At 34.7% G+C, this 22155-nt stretch overlaps 3 protein-coding genes across 3 annotated transcripts; all 3 read left to right on the forward strand.

Moving 5' to 3' along the window:
- Window positions 1-219: 219 nt before the first annotated feature.
- Window positions 220-5898, forward strand: LOC108825402 ((E,E)-geranyllinalool synthase). The gene is made up of 12 exons (XM_056994236.1): window positions 220-671; window positions 1814-2012; window positions 2098-2327; window positions 2466-2589; window positions 2679-2791; window positions 2910-3103; window positions 3191-3306; window positions 3395-3493; window positions 3596-3811; window positions 3937-4066; window positions 4665-4910; window positions 5195-5898. The coding sequence occupies exons 1-12, from the start codon at window positions 284-286 to the stop codon at window positions 5750-5752; spliced, it is 2613 nt and encodes an 870-aa protein (XP_056850216.1). The 5' UTR covers window positions 220-283; the 3' UTR covers window positions 5753-5898.
- A 1353-nt stretch (window positions 5899-7251) lies between these two features.
- LOC108825400 (probable disease resistance protein At1g61300) lies at window positions 7252-11331 on the forward strand. Its single transcript, XM_056993389.1, is given in 6 exon segments — window positions 7252-8266; window positions 8268-8369; window positions 8371-8427; window positions 8811-10511; window positions 10676-10737; window positions 11080-11331. Coding segments are annotated over 5 exon segments (2637 nt in total). The 5' UTR covers window positions 7252-7504; the 3' UTR covers window positions 10691-10737; window positions 11080-11331.
- A 1523-nt stretch (window positions 11332-12854) lies between these two features.
- On the forward strand, window positions 12855-15218 carry LOC108825419 (jacalin-related lectin 14-like). Its single transcript, XM_056993835.1, has 5 exons — window positions 12855-13053; window positions 13163-13600; window positions 13677-14108; window positions 14441-14890; window positions 14967-15218. Exons 1-5 carry the CDS (start codon window positions 12856-12858, stop codon window positions 15216-15218), a joined length of 1770 nt encoding a protein of 589 aa, XP_056849815.1. The 5' UTR covers window position 12855.
- The last annotated feature ends 6937 nt before the right edge of the window (window positions 15219-22155 follow it).

Consider the following 22155-nt stretch of genomic DNA (forward strand, 5'->3'; position numbering starts at 1 on the left):
AGTTTTGCAAACTCTAAAATAGAAAATACTTTTGGAAATGCTCTGAGCGATAACTAGTTGGATCTCTCTCTGTTATTATTGGGCGACTAAGATATGAGTAGACTATTCGATGTCATTCAAACTACTCATCTCAAACCACATCTTTCACATTTTTCACATTTTTTTATTTAATATCGATATTCGTACTCTCTTCTCTATATAAACACACCCGAATTAGTGAGCCATTTATTAACACACATAATCTAAAGACCATCTTGAGAAGAAAAAAAAGGAGAAAGAGACAATGAAGTTCCCTTACGGTTCTTCTTATGATGATCTCCAAGCTTTGGTCAATCAGATCAAGAGTGACATTCAGTTGTCCACCATTAATTTTGATCCTTACTCATTTGTCTCTCCTTCTGCTTACGATATGGCTTGGTTAGCTATGGTGGAAGAAGACCACAACGTAGATGATGATGGTGAGCTTAAACCTATGTTCCAAGATTCTCTAGATTGGATTTTGTGTAATCAAAATGCCGGAGAAGGTTACTGGGGAAACTCCGGCTGTCTAGTTACTTCGATGTCTGACGCCGAAGACGAAGACAGAGACGAAATGAACACTCTAACTTCCACTCTTGCCTGTGTTCTTGCTCTTCACAAATGGAACATTGGGTGTTTTCATCTTCACAAAGGTGCGTTGACTGACTTCGCATTACTGTTGCCCTTTAAGAAAATTATCTGTAAATGTAAAACTCGACTTACTACATACATATCACATTCATCATGCATGGCCTACTGCGTTATTCACGTGCGATACAATTAAATATGTTTTGTTCTATATAATAATATAAAACATATAACTGTTTTGCAAGCCAGTTCTCAAAAAAAAACATATAACTGTTGGTCGCATTTTTGGCATGTTTCTGTTTCCGGAAAAATAAGTAGACTTTTTGGCATGTCTTTGCTAATTAGATTAGAGTTATAACTTATAATGAACATGCGAAAGTATTAAACATATTTTTTATAATAAACAATTGTTGTACCTGGAAATGAACACAAAACATTTCTAAAAAAAATTATACAACTATAACGAATGATTGTTTACTTGAAATCCATAAAGAGAGGCCCAGGTCAACATAGATCAAACTATTTGGGAATTCTTTTTCTTTAATCTATTAACATAAAATAATAATTTTTCGCTCTAGATTCTAAAACAAATTTTGAGGCTTAATTTATATTCTAATTTTTTATATTCTAATTTTATTTTAATAGATAGTTCCATTGCACATTTCTTTATTTTCTTTATAATATTATTACTGCGAGTTTTCGTAAAATAAAAAACATAGAAAAGATAAAGATATATTTCTGATTTGAAAAATATAAAAAATACAGCTATTGGTAGCATCTAACTAAATAGCTAAAATAATAAAATAATATAAAACTGAAACTATTTTAAACATGTTTGTCTAGATTTTAAATTAAAAATACTTTGTTAACGTAATAAAAACTTCTTAAGAACATATGTTTTCTTATATATATTCTTTAGTAAATCAAATACACCAGAATAAAAATAAAAAATCAAATAGTTTGTGTATTGGTAATAGTTTCTATAATTTTAAAATAAAAGTTATCTCTCTAATATGAAACATTATGCATAAAGTAAAATTATATATTCAATCATACATTAATATTATTTTGGTTGATATTAAATATTTCTGCCAATCGATATTAGAACAGTTAATTACAATTTATTTTTTGAAAATACAAAATTATTATATTGAAAAGATAAACCTACTATTCTAACGTATGATATGCTTTAAATAATTTTAACTAGGGAAGAGATATATCGAAAGAAGAACGGAGATAATAATTGAGAAACATAACGAAGAAGGATTTTATCCTCGTTGGTTCATTATCAAATTCACAGGAATCCTTGAGCATGCTCAACAACTTGGTTTGCACTTTGTTTTCTCTAGTCGCTGTATTGAAATGATCAATGAGGTATTTTATCAACGCCAAGAGATTCTAAAAAGGTAACGTTACATGAGTAGAAATCTTGGTCAAAGTATTTTCCTCATTAAATTATATAAAACATAACGAGATTTCTTTGTTTCCCAGAGAAGAGTTGTTGCATGATTGTAACCATATACCGCTACTGGCATATCTAGAGGTCTTGCCATCGACAATATATATCGAAAACCGTGAAGATATCATAGTTACGAGCCTCGACAGTATTGATGGCTCTTTATTTCAGTCGCCTTCAGCAACTGCATCAGCATTTATGATCACTCGCAATTCAAAGTGTCTTGCATATCTTCAGAATGTCGTTCAAAGATGCCCCAATGGAGGTTAAATTTAACATTCTAGTTATCCCATAGCTACGGAAAAATTAAATATAATAATATATTATTGTGTATAATTTACCAAGAAATATATTATTGCATTATAATATTTGTTAACAAGATATATATGAATTCTTGTCCCAGTGCCACAAAAGTACCCTCTCAATGAAGAACTCATAAAACTCTCCATGGTTAATGTAATCGAGAATATTGGTTTAGGAGAATTCTTTTGTAGAGAGATTGAGCATGTTCTTCAACAAGTTTATACGTGAGGCTAAATTCATAATCCATTTTTACATATCCCTATCCATATATAATTTACCAAGAAATGTTTTTTTATTGTGTATAACTAAGCAGTAATGAGGAAGAAAACGTCGACAGAGTCCCCATCAGTTACTTAGCAGATAAACTACACAAAGACTCTCTTGCATTTCGGATGTTAAGAATGCGAGGTCAAACCATTTCGCCTAGTAAGTACTACCTTTTATTTCGATTAGAAGTATTTATTATATTTTTGAATCAAACTAAAGAGAAATTATATGTTCTTTCTTTGCCGAGTTTAAAGTTGTTTGAATAAATACTTTCCAGGAAGCTTTTGCTGGTTTTTGAATGATCAGCAAACTCGAGATCACTTAGAAAGAAACACAGACTCTTTCTTCCTGGTCATCCTTAGTGTTTACAGAGCCACAGATCTCATGTTTCCAGGAGAGCAAGAGCTTGAAGAAGCAAGAGAGTATACTCGGAACCTACTTGAGCAAAGTCGGTCCATCGATGAACGAATGGTATTAAAAAAAGTTAAAAAGTTGAACTATTTTTAAGTGACTACAAATGCGTGGCTTAATGATTCAAATAAATAATGACTGTTTTAGATTAAGCATGAGTTAAGTACTCCATGGATAGCTCGACTTAAACACCTAGATCATAGGATGTGGATTGAGGACAAGGACTCGAATGTTCTCTCAGTCGGTAAAGCCTCCTTTTTAAGGTAAATACTATATATGCAAATCATCTATTACCTTTCCAATAATTTAGTCACAAGCTAATTCTGTTTTTTTTAATGATTTATGAATCAGACTACACAGTACATACATCAGCAAGCTGACTCATCTTGCATCAAGAAACTTCTTGTTTCGACAAGCCATATATAGAAGCGAGCTAGACGAGTTAACAATGTAAGTTAGATTTTAGTTTACGCTACGTGGTAATTTTGAAAACAAAAGCATTTCGCTATGGCAAAATTACGTCTCTGGTCTAATAATAGCGGTTTGTGACAGGTGGGTAAAGAAATGGGGTCTTAATGATATTGGTTTTGGTAGAGAGAAGACAACATATTGTTACTTTGCAACCGCGACTTCATTGCCCTTTGAATCTGCCATTAAAGTTGGAAAGCTTACAGCCAAGACTGCCATCCTCGTCACAGTTGCCGATGATTTGTTTGATGAAGAAGGTTCTTTGGAGGATTTGGAAGCTCTTACTCAAGCCGTTATAAGGTACATATATTTATTAAAATATTGGTTATGCTGGTGTAATTAGAGACAAGCATAATAATTAAATAATATAAATAGACATAAGCTTATAGACTCTATTATGATTCCAATATTATTTGTTCATATAGATGGGATGGAGACGAGCTTAAAGGTTACGGCAAGATCATATTTAGGGCACTTGATGATATAGTAAGAGAGACTACAGAGGCTTGCAGTAAGCAACACGGAGTCGACATTACAGATCAGCTTCGCGACATCGTATGTAACGAATTGGCATATTTTCAACAATTTAACTTATTCACCGTTTTAGTATTGATTTTTAAATAAAATTATAAGAGTGAACTAATTAGGATTAACATATAGACCAAAAAAACTAATTAGGACTGGAAAAATAACTAATTAGCTATTGATCATATACTATGAGGTGACTTATATATATTTTGATTATGCTTCCTTCACTCTACATACTTATTTATGAATTAATAACACTAAAGGTCACTGAGTTTTATTTTAGAAATGTAACAAAAAAACAACAACTTCTTCATAAATTTGACCGCCAATTTAAATGATTTATCAACATTGTATATTTGTTTCCTTTCGTTATTTCTACATTCATCAACTTATATTTACTTTCGTTCTAAAAAACTTACATTTACTTGCATATTTTTATGCCTGACTTACTAACATAAAAAAATAGCCAATCTTTTTTAGTAAATTTTTTTATCAAAATCTTAAAATATAAAGTCTAGTTTACAAAAAAAAAGAAACAAATTTTAAGCAATTTATTCTGCGAATATTATATAAATTATTGGGCCCTAAATAATTCTGCATCATTTTCTTAAAATGTAATATGCAGTGGGCTGAAACTTTTGAGGCATGGCTACGTGAAGCCGTATGGAGTAAAAAGGGGCATATGCCGTCGATGGAAGAATATCTTCATAGTGGAATGATCTCAATCGCAGCACACACCATGGCTCTTTCAGTTTCGTGTCTCATGGAACCTTGTTTTCCCCAACAGAAACTCAGCCCAGGAAAATACGATACGTTAACCACATTGCTCATGATCATACCTCGACTTTTGAATGATCTTCAAAGTTATCAGGTAATTCGTTTTAGATTTTTTTTCAATGAATTTACGTATATAGAGAGCCCTTTTAATGATCATTTTCGTATTGGTCAAGATCAACTGATCAAGGATCGATTTACATGCCGGCTTCCATTTATGGGTATAAAAATTAATTTTAAAAAATAAACAAGGAATATTAATCCGGCAATTTGGCAAAATGTAACGTGAAAAGAATAAATTTATATCAAAACTTGTTCACATATGATATGATACTCTTGTACTTACACGATCAAACATGTTCATGCAACGTAAATTCACAGAGGGAACAAGAACAAGGGAAGATCAATTCCGTGCTACTCCACATGAGGAATACTTCAGGTCTCAAGATCGAAAACTCAATCGCTCATATCGAAAAGATAATCGATTCAAACAGGAAAGAGTTTCTGGAGCATGTACTAATGGATGGACTAAGTGATTTACCGAAACCGTGCAAAGAGATTCACATGTCTTGTTGCCAAGTCTTTGAGATGTTTTTCAACAAGAAAAATCGTTATGATTCCGACACAGAGATGCTTCAAGACATTAAGAAGGCTTTCTACGATCCCGTGAACGTAAATGAACTTTCAGAGATCGAGCCTAAGCCACCGATGGTACATGGTGATGAATTTCTGATACTTCCTCTGCTGATGAACCTTTCACCAAAGATTCTTGAATTTAAGAGGAAGGACGAATACGGGGCGGTGAAAACATCCATGTGCTTGAGAAGAAGTTTTGGTGCTCATAAACGCGCTATTGCCTTACAGCCTCTCAAGATCGTTGCCTTGCAGCGTATTGTGGCACCAGTGATGCCAGCAAAATCCGCACCTTGCTTCTACTGATTAATATCTCTAATTAGCTCTGTATGTTATGTTATGTTATATTATATAGATTAGTGAAATGATCTTCACGTGTCTAAAAGGTAAAAGTGTTCTCTACTTGTCTAAATTTTAAAGAAGTTGTAAGTGTGTGATAGTGAAAGATTAAGAAACTAGCTGTTTTCAAATTAATTTGTGCTAGCTTTTTTTCTTTTTTTTTGAACACAACTTTCATTTCATAACTTAAACTTTTCTAGCTACAATAGGAAAGAGAGTTTACAACTCTACAATCAGAAAACATTACAACATAAAACACAGCTAAGACATTGAAACATGATGACAACGAATTCCGAATCGGGTTAGGCCCACACCCAAACTATGTAAACCCAGCCAAGCCCACTTGATGTATCGAATTGTCTTTGCCGGTGGAATCCCAACTCGGCTCAAACGGAGCAGTGAAATGTGAACGGCTGGTGGTTTTTTTTGGTGAAAGAATGATGGACGGTTCAGCTCTCCGATCTGTTGACGATATGATATAGCACTGCGGAGAAACTTAACTCCAATGGTGCATGCTTCTGGGGGTACGGTGCCTCTCTAGCTAGTGGTGATGGAGCTGAAAAATCGAAACTTTGTATTGGGTTTCCTCTGTTTCCCCTATGATTGGTTTGATTAATTTGTAACTTTTGTATCACTGAGACATATATATAGAATTAATGGTTTGAGTAGTTTAACTGTATTTGTTACAATATCGACCCTAGAGCTTAGTTTCGAGACAAAATATGTAGTGTATGTTGACTGTGAATATCTACATTTTGTTTGATATTTGGGTTGCTTGTTTCTTCTGCTATTTATTGTCTTTCTCAAAAAATTTTGACCCGTTCTGTTCTATGTGTGTATTATTTTAAAGGCAATCGAATCTCTTGAAAGTCTTCTGTATTAGTGATCTGAGGTGGAGGGCTTTGGTTCACCTGCATTGTTGTATCTCGAAGCTTGTCGTGTTGGTATGGTTTCAGACTTATTGATCATGATGTTGTAGAACTCAACAATATGCATAGGCAGGTACGGTTTTCTTTGGATTTTTATCACTGAGCAGGTTTTAAGTAACACACAGGCTGATAAAGTTGCATCTTTTGCAGGTCATCATATATTTCAAAATTTTTGAATCTCAAAGCCAAGCACGAGGAGAAAATGATACAGCTCAGATTCAGTTCTTGTTGGCCCTTTCAGTCAGTCCCATCTCTTCTCTTATATTATGTTACTCGGTTTATGAACTTAACTGGCTGATCTAATAAAGTTTGTGTAACCTTAGAATTGGGTTTCCACTTGTAATATTTTGTTTCATTAAGTTCTTATCTCCAATTTTAGTTATCATTTGCAGCCACATGTAATGAACTGAATATCTATCCTCACTATTGCAGATGGCTGTTGATTTTTCTTATTTCAATAACACTAAAGTCCAAAAGAGTTGTTGTCAGTAATGGTCGTATGGACCTGAAATAAGAATGATCCAAGTCTTTCATATCGTAACTGAGTGGTCCGAAACTAGAACAGCTAATGTTTTTTCGTCTTATTGGAGCATTATGTTATCTCCAATATTTTAGCCTAAAACACTAGCTCAGCCTCAGCTTTTACTGATATTTTTCTCTCTTTCAATCACCATGAGGAATTGTGGGTCTTTTCAAATTCTCTTGTGATGAAACTTTGTTGCTTCTAAAACACTTCAATCTCTAGCTTTGCTGTTGCTTACTGAATATTTTCACTCGATCTATTATCACCATGGGGACTTGTTTGTCTATCCAATTTTCTGGTGATATTGGTCAATCGCTGGATCGTATCTTTAGATTCAGAAACCTTAAGAAGAATCTCAATGATCTGGATAGGGAAATGAAATATCTCACAGCAATTAAAGATGAGGTGATGAACAAAGTTACGAGGGAGGAAAGGCTACCACATACACAAAGGCGTCCAACTGTCAGGGAATGGCTTGCACGTGTGGAGGAGGTCGATACACGGTCTACTAATCTGGTTAGTACTAGTACCGCTCAGCTTCAAAATCTGTATCTTTGTGGTTTATGCTCAACAAATGTACGTTCTAGCTACAATTATATGGAAAGCGTATTATTGTTGTTGGAAGAGGTTACGAAACTCATAGATGATGGCAAATTTGAAACGGTTACTGAGTTGACTCCGACACCTGAAGTCATGGAGAGGCCTACATGGCATACGGTTGGCCAGGAGGAAATGCTCGAGAGAGCATGGACACGACTTATGGATGAAAATGTCGGAATCATGGGTCTTCACGGTATGGGTGGCGTAGGGAAAACTACCCTCTTCAAGAAAATCCACAATAAGTTCGCTGGAATAGCTGGAGAGTTTGACACTGTGATATGGGTCGTGGTGTCTCAAGGCGCAACTATTACAAAGGTTCAAGAAGATATTGCACAGAAGCTACACCTTTGTGGCGACGAATGGACAAAGCAAAATCAAAGTGATAGAGCCGCAGAGATATACAGTGGTTTGAAAAAGAAGAGATTTGTGGCTGATGCTAGATGATATATGGGAGAAAGTGGATTTAGAAGCCCTCGGAGTTCCGGAACCGACCAGAGAAAATGGATGCAAAGTAGCATTCACCACCCGTTCTGAGGGAGTATGGTAAGAGCATGGGGGATCATGAACCGATGCAAGTCAAGTGTTTGAAAGAAGATTATTAGTGATGGGCCTAACTCACATCCAAAAACTAGCTCAAAAGTGGAGGATTGCCCATACACATATATATTGCCCAAGGACACTTGACTTGTCCGATGTGGGACTCTAATAGCCCCTCTCGAGATGTGGGTGGGAAACGGTCCAACGGAAACAGCCCAAACCGGACATACCACAGCAAGATGGGCCATTTTATAGGCTACATAGGTAGACAACTATTTATATGGGAAATCATCTGCTGGGCTTTTAACCTGGCTCTGATACCATATTAGTGATGGGCCTAACTCACACCCAAAAGCTAGCTCAAGAGTGGAAGATTGCCCATACACATATATATATTGCCCAAGGACACTTGACTTGTCCGATGTGGGACTCTAATAAAGATCAAGCATGGGAATTGTTTAAAGGCAAGATCGGAGACAATACATTAAGAAGAGTCCCTGTTGAGCTCGCTAGAAAGGTAGCTGATAAATGTCATGGTCTGCCGCTAGCGCTCAGTGTTATTGGCGGGACAATGGCATCTAAAACTACGGTACAAGAATGGGAGGATGCAATCGATACTTTGACTAGATCCGCTAGAGAGTTTTCTGACATGGAAAATGATATTCTTCCAATTCTGAAGTTCAGCTACGATAACTTGAAACATGAACATATCAAGTCATGTTTCGTCTATTGTGCTCTGTTTCCAGAAGATTATCTAATAAAAAAAGAAAGGTTGATAGAGTATTGGATATGCGAAGGATTCATGGGGGAGTACCAAGATTTAAGAATAGCAATTAATAAGGGTTATGGGGTACTCGGCACCCTTACCTGTGCAAATTTACTGATGGAAGTTGACACAGAAACTGTTGTGATGCATGACGTAGTTCGTGAGATGGCTCTATGGATTGCTTCCGATTTGGGGAAAAACAAAGAGAATTTTGTTGTGCAAGCAAGAGTCGGATTACGTCAAGTGCCAAGAGTCAAAAACTGGGGAGCTGTGAGAAGGATGTCATTAATGGGCAATGAGATTGAAGAGATGACTTGCAGTTCCAAGTGTTCTGAACTTACAACTCTGCTCCTCCAGAAAAATGATTTGAAGAACCTCTCAGGTGAAGTGATACAATATATGCGGAAGCTACTTGTTTTGGATCTATCATATAATGACAGCATCAAGGAACTTCCAGAGCAGATATCGGAGCTGACCTCCTTGCAGTATCTTGACTTGTCCCATACACCTTTAGAGCAACTTCCCGTTGGTTTTCAAGAGTTGAAAAAGCTAACTCACCTGAATTTGACTAGTACATACGAACTTTGTAGTATCAGTGGGATATCAAAGTTGTCGAGTTTAAGAAGTTTGAAACTATTTGGTTCTAACGTTGAAGGGGATGTTAACTTAGTGAAGGAGCTGCAGCTTTTGGAGCATCTACAAGTTCTAACCATAAATGTATCTACAGAGTTGGGTTTGGAGCAAATATCAGGAGATCGAAGGTTGGTGAACTGCATCTATCGTCTGAGTACTCGCAATTTTCAAGAAAAGCCATTCAATCTGTCGTTGCTGGTGAGCATGAAGAATCTTCGAGGGTTCTGGTTAACGAGTATTCGCTCTGATACGAAGTGGGAAGGTAGTGAGATAGACTCGTCTGATTTACTCAATCCAAGACGTCCATGCTTTACCAACCTCTCCGAAGTATATATAGTTCGCTGCAGAAGAATTAAGGATCTGACTTGGCTATTGTTTGCTCCAAAACTTATCAGACTAAACATTGAAAGTTCATTTGAAGTAGAAGAAGTTATAAACAAAGAGAAAGCAACAAAGCTTACAGGTCTTTCACCCTTTGAGCCCTTTGAGAAACTAGAAGAGTTATACTTGGACAAGTTGCCTAGACTGGAGAGTATCTACTGGAGTCCTCTTCCCTTTCAACTTTTGAAGCGAATAAAGATAGAAAACTGTCCAAAGCTGAGAAAGCTTCCCTTAAAGGCTACAAGTGTTTCACGAATTGAGAAGCTTTCAATATCAATTCATCCTCGAGAACAGCAAACTGAGCTTGAATGGGAGGACGAAGATACCAAAAATCGTTTCTTGCCTCTAATCCTTAAGGTAACCGTTTCTCTTATTCTCTTTCCGCTCTAGGTTAGCATGATGTAGGCATCATCAGTAGACTAATATGATCCATCTTCTTTCAGAATATGTTGTACCTTAAATTTCAATCCTTTCTAATTAATGTCACTAACTTTGTTTATGTTTCTGTTTTTTTTTATTAGCGACTATGGGTTTGAGGCCCAACAGCATTCGAAGCCCACAGAACAGATAAACGAGGCAACGGGTTAAGTTATAGAAACCCTTTTGTTCATCTCTTCTTCTCTGACTTGTTAAAGCTTACATTTTTTTGGTATTCTTTAGAGCATATTTATTGGGGTATATTAGAGGGGTATCTTGGTGGGGGACCACAAAAAGGGTGGGAACCAAGAAGAAGAAAGGAGAAGAAGTGGTCTCGCGAGGATACGTTTTCTGGGCAGTTTCGCGGGCCCCACGACACGTGGCGGTCCGCGATTTGCTTGTTTTAAATTTTTTTTCTTTTTTTTAAAAAACGGAAAAAAAAACAAAACAAAATAACAAAAAAAAAGAAAGAACCCCAGATGGGTATCAGGGATAATTATGCTCTTAGGACTAAACATCCATTACTCTGAACTGGGATTCCTTACTGTCAGATTGAGAATCCACGCTTCTTCTTCTTCTGATGTTTGGCTGTCAATTTGTTACTCTGGACTGGGATTCCTCACTCCATCTTACGTACATGTGGAGTGTATTCTATCATTGTTTTTTTTCTTTACATACTTATCTCTGTGGAGTTTGTTGTGTTGTTGACTTGGATTATGTTATCTATTTTCCTATTGTTCTACGTAAGATGGATTGTATCTTTTTCAAACAATAGTTTAGGCTTCTAGGAAAAGAAACTTTTAAATAGGATTTTTATTTTGTATTACTAAAAATCCACGCTTCAATATCTAAACACAACTCAACACCTCTATTATTCACCAATCTCCCATGCATGAGCAATTGAAGAACCAAATCAAGATCTGTCCCAAATTGAAACAACCTGTCTCAGTGGTTGCTGTCTCCAAATTGAAACAATCAGTATTACAAGTTAGAGGTGGTTTCACCGGTGTTGTGCGTTATCGTGATGAGAGGCTTAATTTTTTATTGCTGCCGCTAAACTTAGCGATCATGAAACGAACACTGCTATCATTGCAGTTCAGGTATGAACTCAACATCTCCGCTCATAAGCTACTTTAAAAAGCTGTCATATCACTCTGTAAGTATCCAAGAAAATTATTTTTTTCTGTCCTTTTAATGCTTAGATGTCTAGAAAAATATGACTCGCTTAAACTGGAACAGGTTCAAGCAGATGTGATCAATATTCTAACAGACAAAAATGAGATTTCAACATTAGATATGTTTTCACAATTAGTACCTGTCATCCCAGGCTATTGGGAAGCATGACTGGAAGGTAAATGATCTTATTCTATTAGTCCTTAGACTATGATTTGCTTTGAGTTTAGGATCATGTTTCATTCAACAGAGGAAAGCAACAATGTCTTTCAGCAAAGTCACATTTCATTTAAATCTTGTTGTATGGGCCTGTAAGCGTCTCCTTGGAAATGCAGAGCTTGAAGCTTGTAGCAGTGTTTGATACAGTTGCACAATCAACTGTTTCGGCACGACGAAGTGTTTGTGTTTGATCTTCATGCAGAAGAGAGGTAATTTCCGTTCCTCTGTTATCTTCATGACATATCTTCTCTAACACGTATTAGCTCAAAGTAAAACAAATTGAGAAAATGTAGGTTACAAATCTGCCAATAATAATGGTCTTAATATGCTGTATAATAATTTCCCGTGTGAACTAGTCTTATTGTTTTGTCAACTAGAATTAGTCATAAACAATAAAAATTATACACTGGTCTTTCGCAGAAATATAGACGTCTGACCTTATCAATACTTGTATATATCATTTATAAAGACATGATCATGCCTCCCTCTATAGATTAACCATGTTCAATTCTTTACCACAATAATCTCTGATCATCACGTCTTCTTCTCTCCTCAGCCACCAAGGTTACTTCTCTTTCTCTCTCACTCCTTTCCAATATTTTAGAACTCTATATGGTTTTATCCCTGCAAATCTTACTAAATCTGAAATCTAGTCCGAAATGTTATATGTAAATGCAATGGGCGTTTTTTAAGAACATTTCCATTTACAAGATGAAATGTTGCTGATTATAGTTTCCTCCGTTTTAAACTTTATCGTGAAAGGGTATTTCTCTCTATCAAAATCCCAAAATAATTAAAGAAACACATGCATGTGCGAAAGAATGCAGTATATATTGAGCAAAGAACTGATTCAGTACTCTTTCTACATGTATCAAGATTAAAATCAGTTGCGATGGCACAAAAACTGGAAGCCATAGGTAGCACAAATGGCTTTACATTCGATGATGGATCTGACCATGACGGTGTTTCCAAGATTTATGTTGGAGGTGGTCTTCAAGGAATTCTTTACATGGAATTTGAATATGTAAAGAGCGAACAGCTTAAATTTGGATCACTCGTTGGTCGCCGTCATAGAGGTTTCATAGAGACGGTATGTAGGAGTCTAACGTATAAAACACAGAGATGAGACTTAGAATAATATATAACTGGAAACAGTTTCTATTGGTGTACTTATGATATTTGCTTTCACATTTTTTCAGTTTGAGATTAACCATGTCAAAAATGAACATCTCGAATCTGTAGAGGGTTACTATGATCATGAATCCGGTTACATTCAAGGACTTCAGTTCAAAACCAATTTCAGGGTTTCAGAACTGATTGGATATGAAAAGGGTAATAAGTTTACACTTGAAGTTAAGGGAAGAAAGATCAGTGGCTTTCATGGATATATGAGGAAGAGAAACATCGTCTCCCTTGGAGCCTACTTTACTACGATTCTTCCTAGTAGATTGGACGTGAAAGGCGGCAAGGGAGGCCATCAGTGGGATGATGGAGCTAACCATGACGGTGTAACAAAGATTCATGTACGAGGTGGTTTTGAAGGCATTCAATATATCAAATTTGATTATGTACTCAAGAATGGAGAAACCCAAGATGGACCAATCCATGGTATCTCGGGTAGCGGTTTCACACAGACGGTATACAATAAAATCACCCATTCCACTATTTACTTAATTTGTAATTTTTTTTGGTGACCAATTCTTTGTTTGGCAGTTTGAGATAAACCATTTCAACGATGAACATTTGGCTTACGTTGAGGGTTACTACGACGATGCATCCGGTGTAATTCAAGCACTTCAATTCACAACGAACCTCAAGACTTCAGATGTTTTAGGATATGAAAAGGGTAAGAAGTTTTTACTAGCAGAGAAAGGTAAAAAGATCATTGGCTTCCATGGATATGCTGACAAGAATCTCAATTCTCTTGGAGCATACTTTACAACGGTTTCTCTTACCAAATCGGAACGCCATGGTGGTTCTGAAGGCATATATTGGGATGATGGTGTTTTCGAAAGCATAAGAACAGTGTATGTTAGTTATGATACCGCTAACGTAAAGAGTATCACGTTTCACTACCACAACCGCACAGTTATAGAGCGTCAACATGGGTGGCAGACAATACAAGATGATTTAGAAGAAGAAGAGGTTATGTTCAAAACTGGGATACATTCATCATGACTGTATAATTTATTTATATATATATGAGCAATACCATTAAATAATGGGATCATAATTTGGTTATATATTGGCAAAATTCCGGGGAGAACTTGTTTTTTAAATATGAAAATGGTGCATTTTATTTTACATACTTTTACATATCAGTAGATTTTGATTCGCATTTTTAAAGTGCAAGTCTGTTTTTGGTCAAAAAAATTGGTGTCTAAAGGAAATTATATATATATATATATATATATATCTGTGTGTGTACATTTTTTTATTATTCTTTTATGAAATGTATATGTGGTTAATGCATGCAGTTTGAGCTCGACTATCCAAATGAAGTGATTACATATGTAGAGGGGACTTTCAAAAGATTTGGGCCTGGCAAGACGAGGGTTACGTCATTAATTTTCAAGTCATCTGAAGGGAGAACCTCTTCGACATTTGGAGTAGTGTATGGTACCAAATTTGTGTTAGAGAAAAAAGGTTGTGCTGTGGTTGGGTTCCATGGACGGCATGATGATCGTGATCTTGTTTCTATTGGAGCATATTTTTCTCCAATGCCTCCTCCTACTGCAGAGAAACTACGAGCACAAGGTGGTCTTCGAGGAGAATCATGGGACGATGGTGTTTTCGATGGTGTTAGAAAGTTATACGTTGGACAAGGTGATAATGGTGTTGCATTCCTTAAGGTTGTGTACGGGAGGGACACTCGTATTATTATTGGTGAAGATCATGGAAACACAACACCACTTGACGTCAAAGAGGTCAGGTTTTTTTCTTTTCTTTTTTTTTAAGGTTTGGGGTTTATAATGTTTACATTGACATGTTTTTTTCTGGCAGTTTGAGCTCGAATATCCAAGTGAATACGTTACAGCCGTGGATGGTTGTTATGACAAAGTAATTGGAAGTGAAGTTGAAGTTATAACTATGCTTAGGTTTACAACGAACAAACGAACATCTACTCCCGTAGGATTCGTATCTACCTCGAGCTTTTTACTCTACAAAGATGGCTTTAAAATTGTTGGATTCCATGGAAAGTCAAGTAACATGATTAATCAACTTGGGGTCCATGTTCTGCCCTTCACTTATTAATCAACTTCTGATCTCATATGTTTATTATTATCTTGATTATGCAACATCTCTCCTGTAACTATTTCAATAAAGAAATATGTTTGGACCTGTGTTGTACTCATATGATTGTTTAAAAATAGTTTATGATAATTTAATTTGGTAATCAATTACTGTAAAAGTTAAACTATATAAATTCAATCCGCTTCATACTGGTTCAAAATATTTTATGAATATTTTACACAAAATATATGTTAAGATATTTAAAATCGTTTAACTTAAATGTTTATATAATTGAATCCTCAATTATTTCAAATAAATGTAGTTACATGTTAATAAATGATGGTGTTTTACAACAATCACAAAACACTGTAAATTATTTCACCGCTCCAAACATTTCAAAATCAAAAGGTAGTTTTCTTTAATGTTTGCGGTTTGTAGATGAGTAAATAAAAAATCTAAAGAAATTCATTTAAAATTAAAATTAAAATATAGATATTATAAATACAAACACATATCATAATTTTGTATTAATAAGAACTTTAAACTAAAATATTCCCAATAAATTTTTGTTTTCCACTAACATGTTTATATACATATATATGTTAATCAACCCAAACGTTTTATAAAAATCTAATATTAATTTTATAAAATAAATAATTTCTTCATTAGAATATATAATGTTCATCTAAACTATTTTTTTAAAAATTAAACATAATGTTATTATTATTTATAATAAATTTATATTGTTGATTTATAATTAAAGTGTTGATGCATCTGCTAATCAACCAATCATAAATTTCCTAAAAACACACTTATTTAAAATGATATGTTAACCAAACAATAGCTTAATTTTATACGATTAAACTATACTATCTAAAATGGAAAGAATAATATATTTGTGAACTAAAAACATTTGGTTGAAATAGAGATGACGTGGAACTTCAGATAGACACATAATTTAATTTGTTTTACTTTGCAGGTTTTTCCGGTTACAAACGAGGGTAATATAACAATATTACTAGGTGATACCCGCGCCCTGCACGGTGCGAATGTACTAATAAAAATTATAACTTTTATTCTATAGATATTAGAAAACTAAAAATATAGTAACAAATATTAACTTTATCATATATTATAAAATTATATTTATATGTTTAGACAAATGATATATGTTAATATAATATTATACTGACAAAAAAACAACTAACAAAAAGAACATGTATAAATAAGATTATATATGTGTTTAGAAAAATGAAATATATATATATATAACCATCAAGTAACAAAATTTTCTAAGTCATTCAATGTTAAAAAAAACAAAAACAAAATTTTCTAATTGCATATCGTAATGAAAATGATACCATTTGTTATAATGTAACAAATACCCTTAATTATAAACCCGTATATATCAAATGTTACATATACTATAATCATTATCTTGTTTTAATGTCCAAGTAAATAATGAAAATTTGGTTATAAACACATGAAATAAATGTTTCTTTTATTTGATAAAAAAAATGTTTCTTTCAAAAAGGTCTTCTAAAAAAAAAACAAATACCAGCTTCAACACCTTTTAATTTAAAATTAGTATAATACATTATCTACTCTCTAATTAATTTGCATTGTAACACATAGTATAACATATGCATCTAAGCATATTACATTAAACATACCTAAAATTGTAGAAACTCACATTAGAATCAATGAGAACCATTTCAATAATGATTTGAGAAGTAAAGTGTGGTGTGGAGATGCTCTTTCGGCACCGTGATTATATACGTCATGGAAGATAGTTTAGGGTTAATCAGCTTCGTGAAATCGCCATAATTTTTTTTTCAAAATTAATATTACATAACTTGTGCTCTAATTTTTGGCTAAAACTTGCCTAAACTACCGAATTCTAATAAATTAAATAAATTCCCAATGTACCTACCTTTCTTTTTATATGAACCTAATTGACAAAATTTACTTGATACATTTAAAAATCAATAAATGAAGATTATGAATTGATTCAGAAATTGACACCTAAATTGATTCCACAATTTAATACCTGAATTTATTACCAAGATTTCAAATTGATTCAGAAAATCAATCAACCACTAATCAATCAAAATTTGTGACTCCATGTAACAATCATTTGTTGTTTACGGCCAAATGTAAACATATGATATAGTTTTGTATGTAATATAGAAAATATATACATAGGCATAGATATGGTCATATGGATTTCTGAAGGCAAAGTTTTTAGAAAACAACAAATATATTTCATGTTTGAATATACAAACATTTATTTCAATGACGAAAACATATTCTAAAAATTTTGACTCCACAAAACAATCAATTTTTTTTTTCGTTCTCTATTAATGTTGACTCCAAAAAAATATTATATCAAAGACGTTTATGTTTGTTCTCTAATAATGTTGCAGTAAAATAAAAAAAAACCCGAAACACATTCTTCTTTGTTATTTTGTTCATCACAGAACCTAAGTAATCATGAAGTCTCAAATTAATATGCTTGGAACATATGTGATAAACAAAAAAATGGTTTTCTATTGTAAACACAATTATAAGAAAACTATATGGGATATATGCTGTTTTATTACAATAACAAAATCATTTATAATATATGTTTTATCATATTATGTTGACGGGATGTATATGTAATTAGGGAGCATTTAGTTTTGTTATCTAATAATTAGAAAGCATATATTATATTATGTGAAGCTACAATTTAATGATCAATGGCATTATATGTAATTAGTCTAGTAAGAAGATGGTTTTTAATAAAAGGGTGTGAAAATGATTATGGTGTTGCCACATAGGAAATGACACACTTGTAATAAACACATGAACTAAACGTTTCTTTTAAAATGGTCTCCTCAAATAATAGAAAGAGGATATAAAGTGCATTGATATAGTGAAAATGTAAAGTTTTTGTTCATGGAGTGAATTATAATTTTATTGAATGTTATATAATGCAATTTCCCTAAAATCAACCATAAATAGGTTTCAGTTCGGATATTTGGTACTCAAATGTGTTGGATATTGTTTACCCAAAATATTTGTTGGATATTGTTTTGATTGGATATTTCTATATGAAAGCAATGAAGCATATGGTATGGTTTATGGTATATTTGTATCCAAACTATCCAAATTTATCTAAAATAGTTACGCCTGATCCAAATTTGGTTTGGTATTTTGGTTTCGGTTCAGTCTTTTCAGATCTCTGGATGTTCTGCCAGTCATACTTGGATCAATATATTTCACATATGTTCCTCTAACAAGATAGTAAGCAATAGGTAGCAAAGGAGGCAAGGAGTGGGTGGATGGAACCAACAATAATGGTGTAAAGATTTACGTACGAGGTGATGGTAAATGCATTCAAAGCATCAAGGTCGATTATGTAAAGAGTTGACAACAAAAAGATGGAGCAATCCACGATCTCCTTGTTTTATATGATCTTAGGTTCTTAGATAGTGTTTGAAGTTTTAATTATCCAAACATGTAATTCGGATACTCAGACAGCTTAAATCCAATATAAGAAGCTAAATATTGTTTACTCCGGTTTAAGGTATAAACAAATTTGGGCTTATTGCAAAAGTGACTCAAAACTTGAATTCAAACAGAAAACTAACCTTTTCTTTTGACTCATTTTTTTTTGAGTTTTTAACCCCACATCTGCATTTTATCTACGAAAATGCCATTAACCCTTTTTTTTTTTTTTTTTTCGAAAATGGCTTCTTTACTGTCTCAACCTCATTTTCTTCAAGTATTTACAATATTGCCACTGCCATGAATAGTGGGAACAACCTTGTACGAACTGTTTGGAGCTTTTAATGCCCTTTAATGCACGTAAATCTCTTTACACTCTCTCTGTTTCAATTGTTATGAACTAAAAACAACATTTCTTTCACTTTCTCTCCATATTCATCCAAAAAACTGAAGCTTTTGATTCAAAATTGTTTGGAGCCATATTTCTTTCGTTTTGACTTACGGTTGCTTTCGTTTGAGGTTCTGGGTGGTTGGAGAAGACCCTGTGTGCAAACAAAGTCATCTCACCTAGTTGAAGGTACGAATTTGAATTTTTTTCAAAATCTGTTCGCGTAGAAGACTTACAAGTAAGTCATCTGTATGTAGAAGACTTACTGATGAGTCTTCTGGTCAAACGGACGACTTAAACTAAGTCGTCCAGCTTTGTTTGGTGAAAAAAAACAGTCCAGACGACTTATATATAAGTCGTCTACGAGAAACAGGCTAGTTTTGCATTTGACCGAATCGTGTCAGATCTTTGACTATTTCTGGACGACTTATAATTCAGTCGTCTCTCGGAAAGTTAAAATTTCAATATTTTATTAAACTAGACGACTTACGTGTAAGTCGTCTTAGGTTAGTTTTGTAGTTGAAAAATAAAACTTCATAATTTAATTTTTACCAGACGACATAATATAAAGTCGTCCCGTCAGAAGACTTAATTTAAAGTCGTCCGGGGAAAGCAAAGTCGTCCAGAATTTTTCCCAATTAAGTCGTCCAAACCTTGCTTATCCCGGACGACCTTAAATTAAGTCGTCTAGCTGGACGACTTTTAGTTAAGTCGTCTGGAGAAAGTTAAATTTCAAGTTTTATTTTTCAATTACAAAACTAACCTGGGACGACTTACGTGTAAGTCGTCTAGTTTGAATAAAATATTGAAATTTTTACTTTCCAGAGACGACTGATTTATAAGTCGTCCAGAAATAGTCAAAGATCTGACACGATTCGGTCAAATGCAAAACTAGCCCGTTTTTCGTAGACGACTTATATATAAGTCGTCTGAATTTTTTTTTTAACAAACAAAGCCGGACGACTTAGAATTAAGTCGTCCCTTTTAATTTTCAATTGCAAAAGTGACCTCTTTAGACGACTTACCTTTAAGTCTTCTGGACGACTTAAATCTAAGTCGTCTGCGATAATGTTTGTTGAACTTCTTCATTTTCTCTATGTTTACTAATGTGTTTTATTTTGAATATTTGCAGATGATTTTTAAGTTACATGCAGTGTATGGAGAATGGTTGTTGAGAGATTTCCGTTGGGATTTTGTGGTTGATGATCTCAAAGGAGCAAGATTGTTTTTATTGAATGAAGATTCAACACATGCTGAACTTGTTGCAATGGCTCAAGAAGATTATAACCTGGACATGAGATCAGTGACTGTGGAGATTAGCTACTCATTACCAGCAGAAATGATGATGACTCCAAGCAGTCCTCCCATTCATGTTACAAGTGATAGACAAGTTCGAAACTTGCTCGAGATACTCAAAACGCATAGAGTATGTCTTTGTGTATCAAGCCGCAGCAAGGTGGAAACGGTTTCAGAGAAAAGAGAAGAAGCTGGTGATAATGATGAAGCTGGTGAATGGGAAGAAGATGTTGGTGATAATGATGAAGCTGGTGAATGGGAAGAAGATGTTGGTGATAATGATGAGGCTGATGAATGTTTTGAAGATGTTGGTGATAATGAGTCTGTTGAAGATGAAAATCAAGATGGGGAGGAGGAAAATGGGGAGGAGGAAAATGGGGGAGGATGCTGATAACACTATTGTTGGTGAAACGGATCAGAATGGTGGGGATTACAGTCTTTATGGAAAGGTTCTAGATGAGGACGAGGAAGATGATGATAATATTTGTTTTGAAGAAATTGAAAAGACATATGCTAAGACAAATGCTATTGAAGGAGGAAAATCGGATTGTACCAGCATCTATGTCAACCAGAGTTTTGTTAGCAAGAATGCACTGCTTTCAGAGCTGCGGTTGACAGCAGTGAGGGGTAGGTTTTCTTTCAGAATATACAAATCAACAAAAACTCTCCTTGTGGCAATATGTCGGGTTAGCGGTTGTGGATGGAAGATCAGAGCGAGTGTGAAACATGGGTCAAACACGTTTTGGGTAACAAAGTATGTGGAAAAACATTTATGCTCAATTGGAGACCGAATCGCTCAGCGGAGACACTGTACTCCAAAGTATGTTGGTAGTCTTTTCATTGATCGTGTTGGGATCATTGATGGGATAACTCCACAGCATATCACTGATGCAATGAAGAACATGTTTGGCATGACGCTTGATTACACCACTTCATACAGAGCACTGTTATATGCACAGAAATTGGTGAGAGGATCAGCAGAAGAAGGGTATTCGCGTCTGCCTTCATATCTCGAGCAAATCTCCATTGCAAATCCTGATTCTATCACGGCTATAGAACTTGATTCTGAGAAAAGATTTAAGTATCTATTTCTCTCTTTTGGAGCTTCTATCAAAGGTTTTAAGTATCAGAGAAGGGTCATTGTGGTGGATGGAACTCACCTAAGTGGAAAGTATGGAGGTGTTATGTTAGTTGCAGCCGCACAAGATGGCAATTTTCAGATATTCCCATTGGCTTTTGGGATCGTGGATGCTGAAGATGAACCTTCTTGGGAATGGTTTTTCACAAAATTGGCTAGTTGTATATCTCATGACAAGCCTCTGGTGATAGTCTCTGACCGGCACGCGGCCATTAAAAGTGCGTGTGAGAAGGTGTTTCCTTGGGCAACCCGAGGAATATGTTATTATCACCTTCAAGATAACATTGTCAAAAAGTTTAAAGGGAAACATCTCATGTACTTGGTGAAAGGGGCTGCTTATGCGCACACGTTCACGATTTTAACCGGGTACATGGCTGAGATACGGAGTGCAAACCCCGGAACTTGCAACGTATTTGGAGAAGGCCGACGCCAAGCTATGGTCAAGGGTTTATTGTAAGGGGAACAGGTTCAACATAAAAACAAGCAACATCGCTGAATCTCTATTAATTCCGCACTGAAGCGAGCAAGAGGATTTCCGATTCCGTTCCTGCTGGAGTTCATAAGGCAGAAGTTAGAAAATGGTATTGGAAACAGGAGACAAGATGCTTTTGAGTTCTCCCAACTGTACATAGCCGGGGTGTTGA

Source organism: Raphanus sativus, chromosome 9, assembly GCF_000801105.2.
Source record: "Raphanus sativus cultivar WK10039 chromosome 9, ASM80110v3, whole genome shotgun sequence".
NCBI lineage: Eukaryota > Viridiplantae > Streptophyta > Magnoliopsida > Brassicales > Brassicaceae > Raphanus > Raphanus sativus.

What these genes read in the sequence shown, in the direction of transcription:
- LOC108825402 (XM_056994236.1), top strand. Translation starts at nt 284, where the DNA reads ATGAAGTTCCCTTACGGTTCTTCTTATGATGATCTCCAAGCTTTGGTC. An exon ending in GGTAAAGCCTCCTTTTTAAG is followed by an intron (nt 3,307 to 3,394) that starts GTAAATACTATA and finishes TTTATGAATCAG; the next exon opens with ACTACACAGTACATACATCA. An exon ending in ATGATCTTCAAAGTTATCAG is followed by an intron (nt 4,911 to 5,194) that starts GTAATTCGTTTT and finishes GTAAATTCACAG; the next exon opens with AGGGAACAAGAACAAGGGAA.
- LOC108825419 (XM_056993835.1), top strand. Translation starts at nt 12,856, where the DNA reads ATGGCACAAAAACTGGAAGCCATAGGTAGCACAAATGGCTTTACATTC. An exon ending in ATAGAGGTTTCATAGAGACG is followed by an intron (nt 13,054 to 13,162) that starts GTATGTAGGAGT and finishes ACATTTTTTCAG; the next exon opens with TTTGAGATTAACCATGTCAA. An exon ending in ATGATTTAGAAGAAGAAGAG is followed by an intron (nt 14,109 to 14,440) that starts GTTATGTTCAAA and finishes TAATGCATGCAG; the next exon opens with TTTGAGCTCGACTATCCAAA.